At 64.9% G+C, this 16,299-nt stretch overlaps 1 protein-coding gene across 2 annotated transcripts; it reads right to left on the reverse strand.

Moving 5' to 3' along the window:
* Positions 1-49: 49 nt before the first annotated feature.
* Positions 50-12,604, reverse strand: LOC101418334 (chloride channel protein ClC-Ka-like). Of its 2 annotated transcripts, none has more exons than XM_058304327.2 (20): positions 12,489-12,604; positions 11,851-11,957; positions 10,834-10,962; positions 9,981-10,109; positions 8,427-8,566; positions 8,005-8,082; positions 7,813-7,891; positions 7,230-7,355; positions 6,015-6,099; positions 5,806-5,907; positions 5,177-5,261; positions 4,759-4,932; positions 4,287-4,356; positions 4,014-4,124; positions 3,498-3,711; positions 2,492-2,625; positions 1,860-1,948; positions 1,643-1,726; positions 850-936; positions 50-502 (listed from the first exon to the last, which is right to left on the reverse strand). In XM_058304327.2, exons 2-20 carry the CDS (start codon positions 11,948-11,950, stop codon positions 455-457), a joined length of 2,064 nt encoding a protein of 687 aa, XP_058160310.1. In that variant the 5' UTR covers positions 11,951-11,957; positions 12,489-12,604; the 3' UTR covers positions 50-454. The 2 variants fall into 2 exon arrangements, with proteins under 2 accessions (XP_058160310.1, XP_058160311.1); XM_058304328.1 differs by lacking the exon at positions 12,489-12,604 and adding an exon at positions 12,463-12,478.
* Positions 12,605-16,299: the final 3,695 nt, after the last annotated feature.

A 16,299-nucleotide genomic window follows, 5' to 3' on the forward strand; every position in this document is an offset into this window, starting at 1 on the left:
TGGTGCCAAGTCAGTGCCCTTGGGGCCAAGACGAGGGATGAACAGCAGCTCTGGGGACTGGGCTTTATTTTTCTCAGGAGCCTCCGGCTGGGCGTCATACAAGCCCCGGAGGACATCTGTGCCTGCCCTTGGGGATGGCCTGTGCCCGTCTCCAATGTCATTCATTCATGAACTTGAGGAGCAGCATTGAGCACCCACTCTATCCTGGTCTGGTTTTCTGCTATCTGGCATTCTGAGCTCCATCCTTTGAGGCATGTGGCAGTTGTCCCCTCCAGGATGGGACGTGGTGGCCATGGGCCCTCTTCAGGGCTGGGTTAGAGCCGCCGGCTCTGCCAAGGAGTTGAGCTGGCCTGGAGGGGGGCGTGCTGTGATGGAGGGAATAGAGGCAGGGTCTCTGCGCGGCCTCAGTCACCAGGGCAGCCGAGGTGTCCCTGTTTCATCCTGCCGGGCTGGTTCACTTTGGGGCCGGTGGGTTTGTCAGGTCGGAAATCGCTTTCTTCAGCTAGAACAGAGGAGAAGGGGTTTTTTTGGGAAGGGAGGTGTAGGGGAGGTTGAGAGTGGGGGCTCCAACTTTGTTTGACTCCCCTAAGGGTCAGTACGGGTAAGTGCTAGAGGCAGTGCCTCCCATTGCACAGAAGGGGTCATCGAGCCTGGAGAGTGGCCGGGCCACTGGCCACACAGCAAGGTGGGGGTAGGCAGGCGCAGCCGGTGGGAAGACTGGCCCAGAAAGGGCGAAGCATCAGGACCCATGAGCCCCACCCCCCAAATTTGAGTTGGAGGACGTTGGTCTCCCCGCAGCCTGCACAGGTGCGGGCCTTCCGTTTTGCCCCAGCCTCGGGGCCCCGGTACCTCCACCCAGGTCACAGAGCCCACAGCTCTGCCCCGCGACGTCACGAAGAGGGACTCAAGGTTCAACAGCTCGAAGACGTTGTGTGCCTGGACGGGGGTGTCAGGAAGCGCTGTGGGGGCCGCCCACACCACGCCACTGGCCTCAATGTCGCCCCAGCTTGGGGGACTCTGAGGGGAGGTGGTGGCCCTGGCCGGTAGCTCTGCTGCAACGGTGCCCGCAGCCCCTCAGGGAGCTGGGCTTGCAGTGCCCAGTGTGACCACCAGGAGTCCCCAGAGTCCACGCAAAGGGTCGGCCGGGGCCTGGGTGGAAAGGGCCAGCCACCCAGCAGCAGCGGGCGGAGGCAGAGCCGGGCTGGGGCCACCCCCGGGTCTCAGCCTGCCTCTGCACTCCCGCATGCTATGCAGCAGGCTCTCTGCCTGTGGGGGTTCAGAGGGGATGCTTGGCCTGGCGAGAGGTTAAGTAAACTTGCCCAAGGTCACAGAAGGAGAATGCAGTGGATTTCAATCGAAACCCATGTGTCCCTCAATACAGAGGCCCTCCTTTCAGCCACTGTCTTTCTCACCCAGAGGCTTCTCTTTCCCCAGCCCCACCCCGCTTTCCTCCTTTCTCCGCATCATCCCAACAACCCTGGGAGAGAGAGACGGGCAGGGCGAGAGCTGCTAGGCCCATTCTGCAGATGAGAAGCCAGGCCCAGAGAAACGGAGAGCAAGACCGCAAGTGGGGGTGCTGGAGCCCGAGCTTCCCTACCGGGCTCCTTCCCCGACACCCAGGGGCCCCAAGTCTCCCCATTACCTGGTGCAGGGAGGTCTCTGGGGACAGCTGAAGGGTCACTGGCTCCACGGGGCAGCCCCTAGCCAGGATGTCCTGGAGAGACCCCTGGGGGGCGGGGTGGGAAAGGCCACCTGGACCAACCACCCCTTGCCCAGGCTGCCCCTCTCACAAAACCAGCCCCTCCCCTCACACCTCTGCTGTCCCCTTGCCCCTCCTGACGCCCCCCACTAGTAGCCACCTGGTGTCCTGGAGCCCAGGAACTCGGCTCAGCCTGGAGGGCCTGCAGCAAACCCGCCCTTTGCACGACGCCCACCAGAATCTGCGACTCTGGACAGGTTGAGGAGGAAGGAGAGGGAGAGAGGAGAGACTTGTTCACCGAACAGCTGCGGTGTGGATGCTCACGTGTCTCCCAGGAATCTCACAGCAGCTAGTGGGGTCAGGAAGTATTTTGCCGAAGAGGCACCTGGGGCTCAGAGGCACAGAGAGGTTCATCGCCTTGCCCAAGGCCAGCCAGCTTCTGACGTGGGGCGTGCTAGCTGGGGCGGGCCAGGTCAGGCTGCCAGGGGCTGGGAGGGCAGCCTGGCGCCGGGAGAGGTCACCCGGCAGGGTGCCTTTGCATCAGGCTTGGGCGCCCCGCCCTTGCCCGCAGGCAGTCTCCCATCTCGTTCAGCCATCCCTGGAGGGAGGAAGTGGGGCACGGTGGAGCAGTGGGTAGCGCCACGGGCGGTCTCAGGGCCTGCATTTGGATTCGGGTCTACCTGAGGGTGGCTGTGCCCGGCTTACCCTCTGCCGGGCCTGAGCCTTTGAGTGCAGGGGAGGGCAGAGGGAGCGCCCACCACCCCAGCCCCCTGCCCACCTCCCGCTGGGCACCTGTGCTCTCCAGCAGGGGGTACTCGGCCACGTCTGTGGAGGTGATGACCTTGACCACCTGCCCCAGCGGCATGTCCTTGGCCAACGTGGTGATGGCACGGTTCATGAAGTGCTCCACGATCACGCAGTGGGAGCTGCGGATGGAGGAAGGTGCCCCTCAGGCCCGGACAAGGCGGGGACAGCTGGGGGGCCTGCCTGGAGTGAGGGGCCCGTGGTTCTTTACTGTGGACAGGGGCCGAGGGCTTCCTGGAGTGAGCAGCTCCTGGGACCCCAATGTGGGAAGGAACCAGGGCACCCTCCCACCTAATGGCCTGGCTCTGGACCCCCAGACCCCTGGACCCCCTATCTCCCCCAGACCAGCTCCACATCGGTCCGCTTGATCCAGCAGGCTTATGTCATCGGAAGAAAAGTTTTGTGACCCCTCGCCCCAAATTTTGAAAATTTGAAAACCACTGGAGTAACCACCCCTGTTTCACAGATGGGGAAACTGAGGTTCAGAGCACAGCGGCCTTGGAGCCAGGACTCTCGCAGCCTGTGAGTCCTCCCTTAGTCCTGCTTCTCCTGGGACAGACGCCACCCTGTCCTGTCTGGTCACAAGAGGACCTTAATGCCTGCTTCCTCTCTAGTTTCACCTCCAGCTCCCAACGTCCCAGCGGGGATGAGAACAAGGGACCTCCCAGAGCTGGTGCTGACTCTGTGTGACCTGGAACAAGGCATGGCACCTCTCTGAGCTCCAGGTTCCCCATCCACCCAATGGGGCCATATCTGTCCTGTTATGAAGATGGACCAGTGAGTAGTAAGACATTTGAGGCCCAAGGGCGTCAAGAACTTGTCCCAGGTCATGCAGGGAGCTGGGGAGAGTGGCGGTAAGGGGACAGCTGTGTGTCTGCCCCTCTAAGCCCTCCCAGGTTCAAGGTCAGCCCTGGCAGGGAATTTGGGGAGGCCCACCCCAGCCTACCCCAGATGCTATCACCCCATCGGCCAGCCCAAGGCAGGCGCTGCTCACTTGATCCTGCGGCCCACGATCCGGGGCAGGTACGGCAGCTTCTTGACGATGATGGTGCCGTCGTAGAAGGAGGGCTGGCAGCTCTGGGTGATGGCATTGGCCGCCAGCACGGCCATCAGCACGGGCAGAGCGTGCACGATCTGGCCGGTCAGCTCGAAGGCCAGCAGGGCCGTGGAGATGGTGTGGGTCACCGCCCCCGAGAAGGCCGCGGCACCTGCGGGGGCAGCTCAGCCTGGGGGCCGGCCTCGTGCCCAGGGCAAGGCGGGTGCGGCCCCAGCCGCAGGCTAGCTGGGGAAGGGTCCAGAGGCTTCTTGACCAGAGGCCACCCGTGGGCCACTTTCAAAAGTGCCCCCAAAGCCCGGACTTGGTGAGGGGGGAGGGAAAAGGAGGGGATGGGGACGGGGCAGGAGGGAAGGTAAAGAGCAATGGGGGCTCGGGCGAGAGCCCACTGGGTGGCTCGGCCCCAATCCCTGTGCCGGGTGCCCCAGGGCAGCCCGTGAGGTTCCAGCCACTCACCGGCCAGGGCGTAGCTCCCGGGCATGATGGGACTGGTGACCCCTCCAGCCCTGATGCCCTCGGGGAAGGCGACGGAGAGGGCCTCCCCCAAGAGGCGTCCGATGCCAGCTCCTGGCCGCAGACTAGGGGTGAGGAGGGGGCGGGGGACTGACCCAGCCCCCCCAGCCTTCCGTCCCTGGGGACCGACTCCGGTCCCCGCCGGGGGAGGAAGGGAGTGGCCAGGCGGCCCTGCCCCGAGGCCCTGGAACGCCTCCCTCGGCACCCCAGACTCACCGAAGATGAAAATGGGCATGAAGTACCCCGCAGGAATGGGGATGGTGGTGGCCAGGATCAGCATCCAGAACTGGGGCGGCAGGGACCCAGAGAGGCAGACAAGGGTCAGCGGGCCGGGCCTGGGCAGGAGGGGCCGGGCAGGGGGCAGGGGCTTCCCAGGAGAACCAGGGTGCCTGGGCCGGGAGATGCCCGTCTCAAAGGCAGGCCTTAGGGAGGCGCAGGCCAGGGGGAGGGACCTCACCGTAAAGTGCCTACTGGGTGCCTGGCACCATGCCCGGGCTTTTTCTTCCCTCTCATCTACTCCCATTTTACAGATGAGGAAACTGAGGCCCAGAGAGCTGAGGTGACGTGCACAGGGCCACCCAGAGAGCAGGAGTCGGATCAGGGGTCTAGGTGGGGGGCCCGGGCTCGTGCCCTGGGGAGGCAGCGCCCCCAGGCTAGCCCCTGCTCTGTGCACCCCGCGGTGACCCACCTTCATGACCAGGAAGAAGGCGAGGGTCCCAAAGATGGTGAACTGCGGGTGGCACCACTCCCACCACAGGTTCTGGGGGTCGAGCTCGGCGGGCCAGGGCGGGGACGCGTTCCGCGTCATCAGCGCCCACGAGCTGTTGTCCAACAGGGAGTCCAGGAGCTCACTCATGGACAGCTGGAGCAGGGGCGGGCCGGGGCTGTGCGTGAGGGCACCAAGGGGGAGCCCCCCGCCGCCCCCGCCGCCCGCCCCAATTCCCGCTCAGCAGCTTCCCAGCTGAGCTGCAGTTTCCTCCACCGCACAATGACGGGCGCCTCCCCTCTAAGGGTGTCGGGAGGGTTGGCTGAGACAACGCACGCAGGGTGACCGCCAATGGCGCCCCCTTCTTCTCCAGTCCCCACCCCCAGCTCACACCCCTTACCCGGGAAGCCAGGAAGCGGCCCACGCCAGGGGGGTAGGTGATGGAGGCGAGAATCACAGCCGCCAGGGCGGAGTACACAGGCTTGCTGGGGGGTGGGGGTGGGGTCAGTGGTGACAGCAGCCCCCCTGCCCTGCCGTGGGCGGGGGACAGGGCCTCACCTGGGCAAGAGCAGGCCCATCACCCTGGGGGCTGACGAGGAGGCTGGGACGGGGGAGGAGGGGAGAGGGGGACCGAGGAAGAAGCGTCTTAGTGCCCCCCCCCCCCCCCCCCCCCGCTAAGCCGGCCAGGCAGAGGGGCTAGTGGGGCACTGGGCTCGGGCAGGGGGCGGGTGGGCAGACCAGGCTGGGGGGCTTCTGTGAGAGGTCTGGGGCTCAGTGAGGGCTGTGAGGGGGGTTGGGGCTGGGTGAGGGTAAGGGTTCGGGGAGGGGGCGGGGTTAAGTGAGGGGTGGTCACCTAGTGGGGGCAATGGCTGGGGGACTTGGGGGTGTTAGGGAGGGGTCGGTTCTCCGTAGGTGGGGAGCGGGCTCGGGCAGGGCTTGGGGGCTCAGCAGGAGGGCAGCGATGCAGGGGCGGGGAGGGGTTCCTGGGGGCGGTGAGCTGTGGGCTCGGGGCGGGGGTCCCGGGGCCACCTGGTGGCCAGCAGCCTGGCAGTGGCCCAGTGGGTCCTCACGAAGCTCAGGAAGGTTCGCTGGCAGAAGACGTAGGCACAGCTCAGGACGCCGCAGATGGCCCTGCGGGGAGGGCGGTGACTCCAGAGCCCCTCCCCAGAGCGCGGACAGTGGTTCAGGGGGGCGGGGGCCCCCACTGGGCTCTCGAGGGGCCCAAAGCACCCACTCACCCCAGTGCCACGAAGAAGAAGATCTCCGGCAGGTCAAAGGGGACTTCCACCCGGAAGTTGGTCTTGAAGAGGGAGGTGAGGGTCTCTGGGGACAGGGGCGCAGCGATGAGGCGCCCACCCCACCAACACAGGGCCAGGCGCCACAGGCTGGGGGGGGGGGGGCGCCCCCAGGACCCTGTTCCTGGCATTCAAGCCCCCGCAGCCTGGCCCCTGCCTCCCTGCCCAGCTCTACCCCCTCCTCCCCAGGGCCACCATCCTCCATGCCCAGCCAAGGCCGGCTTCCTTCCTGCCTCCTGTGAGGAGGTGAGGAGGTGGGGAAAGAAGGAGGGGAGAGGGACCAGAGGGAGAGGAGGAGAAGGGAGGGAGGAGAGGAGGGAGAGAGGAAAGGAGGAAGGAGGGAGGGAGGAGAAAGGGAAGGAAGAGGGGAGAGGGAAGGGGAAAGTGGGGGAGGAAAGAAGAGGGAGGAGGGAGGGGAAGGGAAGAGGGAAGGGAAGTGGGAGGGAGGAGGGAAGGGGAAGAGGGAGGGGAAGAGGGAAGGGAAAGTAGGGAAGGAGAGAAGAGGAAGGAGGGAGAAAGGAGGGAGAGAGGAGGGAGGAGAAAGGAGAGGAAGGGGGAGAGGGAAGGGGAAAGTGGGGGAAGAAAGAAGAGAGAAGAGGGAGGGGAGGGAAAGAGGGATGGAGGAGGGAGGGGAGGGGGAAGAGGGAGGAGAAGTGGGAGGGAGGAGGGAGAGGAGGGAGAGAGGAGAGGAGGAAGGAGGGAGGGAGGAGAAAGGAGAGGAAGAGGGGAAAGGGAAGGGGAAAGTGGGGGAAGAAAGAAGAGGGAGGAGGGAGGGGAGGGAAAGAGGGATGGAGGAGGGAGGGGACAAGGGATGGAGGCAGGAGGGGAGGGGGAAGAGGGAGGGGAGGAGGAAGGGGGAGGAGGGAGGGGAGGGGGAGGGAAGAAGGGGAGGGGAAGAGGGAGGGGAATGGTAGGGAGGAGGGAGGGAGGGGGAGAGGCAGGGGGAGGCGGGAGGGGGGGAGGGGAGGGGAGAGGGAGGGGAGGAGGGAGGGGAGGGGAATGGGAGGGAGGGGAGGGGAGAGGAGAGGGAGGGAGGGGAGGGGAGAGGGAGGGGAATGGGAGGGAGGAGGGAGGGAGGGGGAGGAGGCAGGGGGAGGCGGGAGGGGGGGCTCTCCGCCCGGGGGAGCAGCGGGGACCGCGGGGCCGGCGGGGGCTCACCCTGCTCGCTGTTGAAGACCGACAGGAGGCGGAACGTGAAGGCGCCGCAGGTGGCGGCGAAGAAGCCCCTCCAGTAATCCCAGACGGAGAAGTGGGAAGACATGACCTCGATGCTGAAGAGGACGCCTGGGGGCGACAGGAGCTCAGGCGCCCCCCCCCCCCAGCCTGGACGGCGGGGCACCCCCTGAGGGGCACCCCCTCGGCACCCCCCGAGGGCACGCCCGGCCGCGGGGTCCTCGCGGTCAGCGGCCCCTGCCAGCCTCGCCGTCCTCACCCGGCTCCGCTCTGCCCGCCCCCACTTCGCGGGGGGAAAGCGAGGCGCAGGGAGGCGACCCCACGGGCCCAGGTTCTCCCTCGGGAGGCGGAGCCGGATCGCACCCCGAGCCCGTCCAAACGACCCCGCAGCCTCGCCGCCCACCCCAGCGCCCCTTGGGGCGGCCGCCCCCCGCGGAGGAGCCGGGCCTCAGCCCAGCCCTCCCCCACGCCCCTCAGCCGGCGGGCGCGGGAGGGGCAGCCAGGCCGCGCGGGGAGGGGGCGCCGCGGGAGGCGCAGGGCGCAGGCGCGGGGCGGGGGGGGGCCTCACCGCTGAAGGGGGCCGCGAAGACCGTGGCCACGCCCACTGCTGCCCCTGCCACCAGCATCTCGTTTTGCTTGATCTTGTTCTGGGGGGATCCGGGGTCCTGGGCTCAGAGTCAGCCTCTGGCCTCCTGCCCCTTCGCACACTGGCTGGGGGGGGCGGTATTCCACAACGGGGAGTCCACCCTGCACCCCTTACCTGAGACTCGCCGATGGCCTTGGTGCGCAGGCGGCCTAGGTAGGCCGCGATCATCACAGACAGGTGCACGAAGGGACCCTGCCCAGGGGAGTGCGGGTGAAGGGCAGGCATCCTGGGGGGGGGGCCCGGGGGCGTCCTTGCTGACCCACCCCCGTCCAGGCCCAGGGTGGGGGTGGGGTGGAGGGAGCCTCACCCAGTAAGGCATGGCTGCCCCACCCGTGCCCTCTACCCACACGCCCCCAACCCCCAGTGTGCCCTTCGTCACACTCTGGGGACTGGACTTGCCTCCCCCCAAAACCGAGAGCTCCCCGAGGAGGGCACTGGCCCGAGTCCCCTGTGGCCCAGCTTCGGACGGCGCGACGGGGAATGGCAGAAGGCTGGAAGGGAGCGGGGCAGGGGCGCCGCTCTCGGGCCTCCCGTACCACTTTGCCCAGGAAGATGGTGCTGCCGCCAGCCAGGGTGCAGGTGAGACCCACCACCTTGGCCCCAAAGTTCTTGATGTCCAGGTAGTCCTCCAAGACGACGCCCGACAGGATGGTCTTCAGCTCGGGGATTCCAGATCCTTGGGGGCCAGGCAGGGGCAGGAGCAGGGGCGACCTTTAGATTAACCTCGTAAAGCTCGACCTTGAAAACACAGTTACCCGGTGACTCGCGCCACGCCTCGGTATACCCCCCAAAACTGAAGCAGCTTTATCCACAGCGGCCAAGGGTGGAAGCCACCAAGTGTCCATCACGGTGAACGGATAAACCAAATGCCTAGAGATCTGGGCACTGGGCGGGCGTGGGAAGATAGATTAGGATTGTCTGGATGGGGTTTGGATTATTTTTGCAACTGTCCTGTAAGTCTGAAATTATTTCAAAACAAAAAGTGTAAAGAAAAAAATCTGTGATATGCATGTGTGTATATATATTATATATATAATATATCATATATGGGGAGCAGAGGCTGACTCTGAGCCCAGGACCCCAGGTCCCCCCAGAACAGTATAGATGTGCATACACGGTGTACATGCATGTGCACGCACACACACACAATGGAATACTATTCAGCCATAAAAAGGATGTACTGCACAAGGACTAGCAGTGCAGACACCATGGCAAGCAAAATATGCTAGAAATGAAGGCCATATATTGTTTTAGTTCTCTTACATGAAATGCCTAGAATAAGTGAATTCATACAGATAGTAGATTACAGGTCACCAGGGGTGGGGAGGGGAACGGGCAGTTAATGCATAATGGATATTTTTGATAGAGGATGGTGGTGACGGTAGCACAATATTGTAAATTAATGACTGTGTAATTAATACCACAGAATTTTACATATGGAAGTGGTTAAAATGGGAAGTTTTGTGTTACTGCATATAAGTCGCAATAAAAATGTAAGAAAAAGAGAGAGAAAGAGGGAGGGAGGGAGGAAGGAAGGAGGAGTGGGGAGGAAGCTTGACCCCGCACAGAGTGTTCTGACGTGCTGATCTAGTTAGAGTCTCACTAACCCTCTGAGGTTGGGATTTGTAAGACCATTTTGCAGATGAAGATCCCAAGGGTCAGAGAGGAGACATGAGTTGCCCATGTCCCCCCAGTGGGCCTGGTGGTCGGCTGTGAGCACCTGGGGGAACCCAGGAGCGGCTCTCAGCCACCCATGGATGCACCCTTCAGCACTCCTCTGCCAGCCCAGAGCTGGAGACAGAGCTGAGGGGCTGGGGGAACTGAGCCCCTCATTTACCCAGCCCCTTGGGCTGCTTTGGCACCAGCCCTGGAGGGAAAGCTGCTACCAGTCCTTGTCACGACCCAAAGGAGCCCTCGGGATCAAGGTCCAGCCTCTTTGCTGTGTGACTTTGGGCAAGTGACTTGACTTCTCTGAGATGGGGTCCCTGCTGCCTCCTCCCCCATCAGAGGCCGATGGGAGATGCAAAGGCTGTGCCGTGGGGACCACGGCAGGAGGGGCGCTGGCCGAGGTATGGCTGCGGTGGGCTCACCTCCGGAGAAGGGCGTGATGCTCTGGGAGAAGCCCGAAGAGAAGGAGACGAGGGCCACGGGGTACACCGTCCAGGAGAGGTACCGGAGCAGGTGACTGTCCCCAATCTCCCGGTACAGCCACGTGTGCGCTGGGGGCGGCCAGGAGTCAGGGAACCTCCAGGGCCCTCGGGCCTGACGCTGTGCTGCCCAGGCCATGGAGGCGCAGAGAGGGAGGGCCAGGCCACCAAGAAGCGGCAGACCCCCCAAAGGAGGCGGCAGGGCGGGCCCTGCATCCTATCCCAATTTTGCCATTTCCTAGCTGAGTGGCCTTGGGCAAGCAACTCAACCTCTCTGAGCCTGTTTCCCCATCAGTCAAATGGGCTAGTGATCGTACCTCCCTCTCAGGGCCACTGTGGGACTTGAACGGGGTGCGTAGTAGGTCCTCATTAAGGCAGAGAAGCTTGTTTCCCAGAGAAAGAGACCTGCCCCATGCCCCCCTCTTCCAGGGAGCCCTCACAGTGGAGGGAGACTGCAGAAGCAGAGGCAAAGGAAGCACTATGCCGGGTGGTCTAGGCAGGCGCCCTGCCTGAGGGTAGCTGAGCTGAGAGCAAGGGGGAGAGGGGAAGGGGTGGGAGCAGCATGAGGGGTTGGGCATGGGTGCTTGGAAACAGTCAGGCCTCTCCCACTCATTGTGTAGATGAGGACACTGAGGCCCAGAGAGGGCAGGAGACTGCCCGGGGCCACACAGCAAGGCAGAAGCAAAGCCGGGACCCAACCCAGAGCCCTCCCCCCGCCGCCCCTGGAGCCTGTCAGGTATCCCCAAAAGCAAGTGCAGAAGCCCTTGGCCAGAGCAGGGCGTGGCCGGGGGGCTACCTCGGACCACACGCCCGACGATGAAGTTCATGGTGTAGCTGATCAGGGCCATGAGCACCCCGAGGATCAGCAGGAAGTACCAGTCCTCCCCCACGCGGAACAGCGTCTGCTTCAGCCACCGCAGGCCACCTGGCGGGACGTCGGGGTCACAAGTGGGGCACGGCCCCCGCCCCCCGGGCCTGACCGGGGAAGCCCAGGCGGAGCCGGGCGTGAGGCAGCACGGGGGCTCCCCGGCCCGTCGCCCCCACAGGGAGACTTTGAGCCACCCGTCTCCCTGCCCACTTCTGCCCCATCTGGGGTACGGGGATGATCCAGGGGCAGGGGGGCAGCTGAGAGCCCGGGGCCACAGCCCCCAACGCCGCCTCGGGAGACCCGTGCTTAGGGAGCGCGAGGGCTTGGCGCGGCTCCCGCCACCCCAGGACCTGTGGGCTGTCCTCCAGGCCCTGCTCGTGCCAGGCCGAGGGCCCCCGCTGGCCCCCTGGAGTGCCCTTGCCGGCCGGCAGCCGGCCCAGCCTGGGACCCGGCCCTCCCTGGGACCCCTGAGGCTGCTCTTAGCCTCTTCCTGGGGCCCCATCTTCTCTGTCCCCCGGCTAAGGGGACTGCCAGGTGTCAAAGTGAACGACGGCCGTGGCGCTCCAAGGAAAGGGGCCAAGGCCACACAGCCACCTGCTGTGGCACCTGCCGTCCAGTGACTGGCCGGGGTCCCTCCCCTCGGGCCCCTCCCTGATGCAGGTGGGTGAGCGTGGAGGCCTGGGCAGAGGGTGGGCACAGTGGACAGGTCTTGGGGCCGCATCTCCCAAGAGAGACGGCCCGGCACGTCCACCCGCAGACGGATGAGTGGGCAGAGAGACCCCTCCCCTCCTGGCCCCCCAGGAGGCTCTGGGCAGTGACATCCCAGGACAGGTGAAAGGGGAAGGGTGGCTCTTGGGCCTCCGGGTGGGAGGGGGAGATGGGCCTGGGCAGGGGCGACCACCTGAGGGGTCTCAGGTGGGGAAGAGAGGGGGACCCAGCTCTCACCTCGGATGCCTCGGCGGATGCGGGGACACGGGCCCCATAGCTCCTGCAGAGCCACGGGGCTCCTCGAGGACCCCTCATGCAGCCCCACCAGCTCCTCCATCCAGTCCCTGACAGAGCAGACAGACAGACAGACCCCCCGGGGACCGCTCCCAAATCCTCGTCCCGCCGCTGGCCCTTGCGATACTGCTGCTTCTCAAGTCATAGAAAGGCCGCGCTTTCCCGTGTGCGTGTGTGTGCGTGTGTGCGTGTGTGAGTGAAGGAGGGGCCGGGTGTGGGGGTGCTCTCATCACCAAGGGTGGGTGCGAGCGTGTGTGCTAACGTGCAGGGTGTCCTCACTGCCGGCTCAGGCTGGGCCCAGGCTCTCGAGCCCCCTCCCCGCCGGCGCTCCGCCTTCCCCAGGTGCTCGGCTGCCTCTACTGCCTGGAGCAGCGGCGCTGTCACCGTGAGGTCCCCAGGCCCCCCCCCGACTCCCAGGCCCTCCCCTGGGCCCCCCACCCAGGTCGCAAAAGGAGACTCGGGGAGCACCAAAGTGAGGCACTGGCTCCCAGTCCCCACCCTCCGACCCCGCTCCCGGCCTGCCCTGGCCTGGGCGGCCCCCACGCAAACCCGCACCCCAGCTCTGCACCCGTGGCCCTCACCTCGTCTGCCCTGCCGCGGCCCGGCCCTCCTCTAAGAGCCTCCTTTGCTTCCAGTTTCCAGTCCGGGTGCACCTGGACAGGTGTGTGCGCCACCAATCAACATCCTCCCTCCCGCCTGCCCGGGCCGGGGTTTCCTGTGGCCATCAGGACGTCCTTGACAAACCAACCAGAACCGCCCCGGCTGGCCGTGCAGGGCAGGGTAGCCGGGAGGGAGCAGGGGTGCCCCCCACCCACCAGAGCCTCGCAGTGGAGGGGGGCAGTGCCCAACGGCGCCGCAGGGCCCCACGGGGCTGGGGGGGCAGTGAGGGGTCAGCAGCTGCACCGGGTCAGGCTTCGATTCTCCAAGCCGGAAGGAGGGGGTTGACAGGGGAAGGGAGAGGGGGCGGCCCCCACCCAAGCAGGACAAACCACCGGGGCAAAGGAAGCGGGGGCTGTCGTGAGGGCGCCCTTGCGGGGTGGCAGGCACTGCGCTCGAGCCTCCCCAGAATTACCAGGAATGCTCAGGGAAGCCCGAGGGAGTGGGCAGCATTTATCCCATTTTAAAGAAACGGAGTCCCCAGGAGGCAACCTTGGCCAAGGTCATAGCAGTCCCAGAGGGACGGAGCCGGAGCCCCCCCCCCCCGCCAGGCCTGCCCGGCTCCAAAGCCTGCGCACTGCGCGCCACGTTGTCATGTTCAAGGATGGCAAGGAGACCCTCCGGCTGCAGCAAGGCAGGGAACGGAGCTCCCAGAACCCTCCTGGGCCTCGTGAGGCGCTTGGGCAGCAGCTCTGGCTGGGGCTTTGGGTAAACGCCCCAGGCTTTGTCCCACCACTACAGAAGGCAGGAGCCCGGGTGTCAGGGGACACGCGCAAGAACAAGCCCCATGCCAGCTGTGTGCCAGGAGCTTCCAGCTGCGACTCAGTTTATCCTCCCGACACCCCTGTGAGGCAGGGGTCACGCCACCATTTTCCAGGTGATAAATGGAAAGATCAGAGAAAGGCGCTCACTCACCTAAGATCACACAGCAGACCTAGACCGTGAGGCTCTCCCCCTGGCGGGCGCTCTTCCAGCCCCCGTGGCCTCCTCACTCAAGGTGGCAGTGGGCCCCCACTACTGCCCCCCGCTCCCAGCCACCCCCTTCCGACAGTTAGGACTGCCCTTCAGTGACATGCTAAAATCCCGGGACCCTGAGCGCCCCCTGCCCCTGGGTGCCGGGCCATCCACTCCAACTAGGAGTGAGTGTGCTGCAGGGAATGGGGTGGGGGCTCGCGGCCCGCGCGGGTCTGGCCCCGCTCTCAGCCCGGTCCCCCTGAGCTGTGGGCCGTGCCCTCTTCACATCCCAGACCTCAGCCGTTGGCCTCAGGCAGCCACTGACCCCGGGTCCACAGCTGGTCCACAGCCAGCCAGCCCGCACCACACGTCTGCACCCATACCCGGAAACGGGCAAGGGGCGGGGCGCAGTGCCCACGGCCAGCCATCCCAGAGCTGGTTTCCCCGCCAGTCTCTCGCTCTTCTGCATCCAGTCCCTGGCAGGAAAGATAAGATAGGGTACGCACAGGCTCCAAGCCAGAGAAGCTCTGCTACCCCTGTTACCTCCCCACTTGGACCCTCAGTTTCCTCTTCAGTCCAATGAGACCCTGAGAGCTCTGTGAGGCAGAGGCCTGTCTCTGCCTCCTGCATCACCAAGTCCCCCAGAGCTAGAACAGAGCCTGGCATGCAGTAGTGTTGGCTAACTATCTGCTGAATGATGAAGGTTTCCCAACACTGGCCCGTGGGCTGACTGTGTGGGGAGCTGATGGAATCGGACTCCTGGTCCCTTTCCAAGACCCCTAAATCCGAATCCCAGGGTGCAGGGGGAAGAGTCTGTTAAAAGCTTTCCCCAGCAAGTGGTCTGCCCCAACAGGTTTGGAGCTCCCAGAATTGGATGATCGCTAATTTCCTGTGATCTGAAAGGGGAGGCGTGCCCGGAGACAGGGGAATGGCCTTGATGACCTTCCGAGGGCCATCCTTGCCAATGAGCCCAGTGAATCCCACGCCCGTGTGGGAGAAGCCTCGGGGCTGGGGGGAAGGGGAGGAGGGGCGGTGGGCAGGTGGGTGACGGGACGTGGCGTCCAGCAGCAGTGACTCAGGACTCGCACCATGACGGAGTGTCTGCATTTAGCCGCTGGCTCCCGTGTCCCTGGCAGGCGGCTGGCCTCTGGGCCCCCCACCCCCCACCCTCTTTGTGACAGGTCCCAGCGCTGGGAACTGCCCGGCAGCCCGATCTCGGCCAGGGTGGACGACGTGGGATGAGCAGGAGCATCTCCGGGGGGCCACGGAGCCCTCCTGCCCCCGCCCTGGCCCCCAGCTCACCCTGTGCCCCAGCCCCACCTCAGGGACCACCAGCCCCAATAGTTACCCCTGTAGTGGACCCCCCAAAAATGAAGCCCCAGATTGGGCTCTGTGGGAGCCAAAGAGGAACAATCACCATGTTCAGAGAACCCCAGTCGATGAGGGGACAGACAGACTCCTGTCCCAGGGATCCTTCCAGTAGAAAGGGGCAGAGAGGACACGGTCGGAGAATTCAGAGCATGCTGGAAGGCCATGTCACTGTGCCAGGTGCTGGAAGTGGCAACAACAGTCAGTGCTGTGGGCATCCAGGCAGGGCCCCCTGCGTGGATGGCGCAATCAGGGAGGCCTCCACGGAGGAGGAGGACCGGTGTAATCAGAGAGGCCTTCGTGGAGGAGAAGGGGCTTAAGCCCATCTGGGAGGGAAGGGCAGGATTGGGAGAGGACGGTGAGAGACCCCGTGCTACAGCCTGGGCCACCACAGAGACCCGCCCGGCTTCTAGAAGGGCCTTCCGCCCTCTGGGCTAGCACGATTTCAGTCCTGGCTCCGCTGAGCTGGTGGGTGGGCAGAGGGGGCTTCTCAGGGTCTCCACTGACCTAAGTTCAAGTCATCCTGCCTCTGGAGCACTTTGGAGCCGATGCACCCGGGTTCGAATCCCCGCTCTGCTGCTCCCTTTCTGCAAAGCTCTGCTTCCCCGTCTAAAAAAATGGGAACAAGCCTCCTCCTTCTCACTGTGGGTGTCAGACGGGGCCCCGCTGGTAAAGCACATGCCCAGGAGCTGGTGCCCAGGAGGCGCCCCGGAAGCCAGGGCTGGAATCTCCCGCCTCTCCCTGGAATGCTCCTCCACCTGGAACTGCAGCCCCCCTGCCGCAGCCTGGGCGTCTCCTCCGTGCTGGCCACAAAACCTCCTGAGCTTTAAGGACCATCACAAACTCCCCAGGCCCAGCCCCAGCCCTGCCTCAAGCTGCCCCCCTTCTCCTCTCCGGACCCCTAAATGTTCCAAGTGTGTGTGTGTGGGGGGGCAAGCGTGGAATCCGGTCCCCGTGGGAGCTGGCGGGGACAGCTGCACATTCTAGGTCCCTAACTCCCTCCAGGGCCGTCTCTGGCTCTCCTAAGAGGTGGGCACCATCTGCCCTGAGGGAAGGAGCCCCCCACTTCCCACAGGGGCTCAGCAGGTGAGGGTCCTCCACCGGCTGGGGGGGGTCCCTGTGCCCTCATCACCCACCACCCGGGATCTCCCCTAGAAGGTCTGGAACTGTGGGGGAGAGGGGACGGAAATAGAGAAAACCCGGTCCTCGGGGAGTTTATAATCTGATGGGGGAGGCACAGCTCTCGGGGAACTAGTCTGAAGGGGGGGACACAGATCTTTGAGAGCCCCAAGCCCGATGGGCGAGACTGAAGACCCAAGAGGCCGCCGGCCCCTTCCAAACACAGCACGAGGTCCTGGGACCGGCCCTGGGAGCCTGAGTGGCAAGGGGACAGAATTCAGCCTGCCCTCCTCA

The sequence above is a fragment of the Dasypus novemcinctus genome, chromosome 9, assembly GCF_030445035.2.
Source record: "Dasypus novemcinctus isolate mDasNov1 chromosome 9, mDasNov1.1.hap2, whole genome shotgun sequence".
Lineage (NCBI taxonomy): Eukaryota > Metazoa > Chordata > Mammalia > Cingulata > Dasypodidae > Dasypus > Dasypus novemcinctus.

Coding starts and splice junctions, on each gene's coding strand:
- LOC101418334 (XM_058304327.2), bottom strand. CDS start 11,950: ATGGAGGAGCTGGTGGGGCTGCATGAGGGGTCCTCGAGGAGCCCCGTG. Junction 4,357..4,758: donor CCTTCTTCCTGGTCATGAAG/GTGGGTCACCGC, acceptor CTGCCGCCCCAG/TTCTGGATGCTGATCCTGGC. Junction 3,712..4,013: donor CGGGAGCTACGCCCTGGCCG/GTGAGTGGCTGG, acceptor CTGCCCCCGCAG/GTGCCGCGGCCTTCTCGGGG.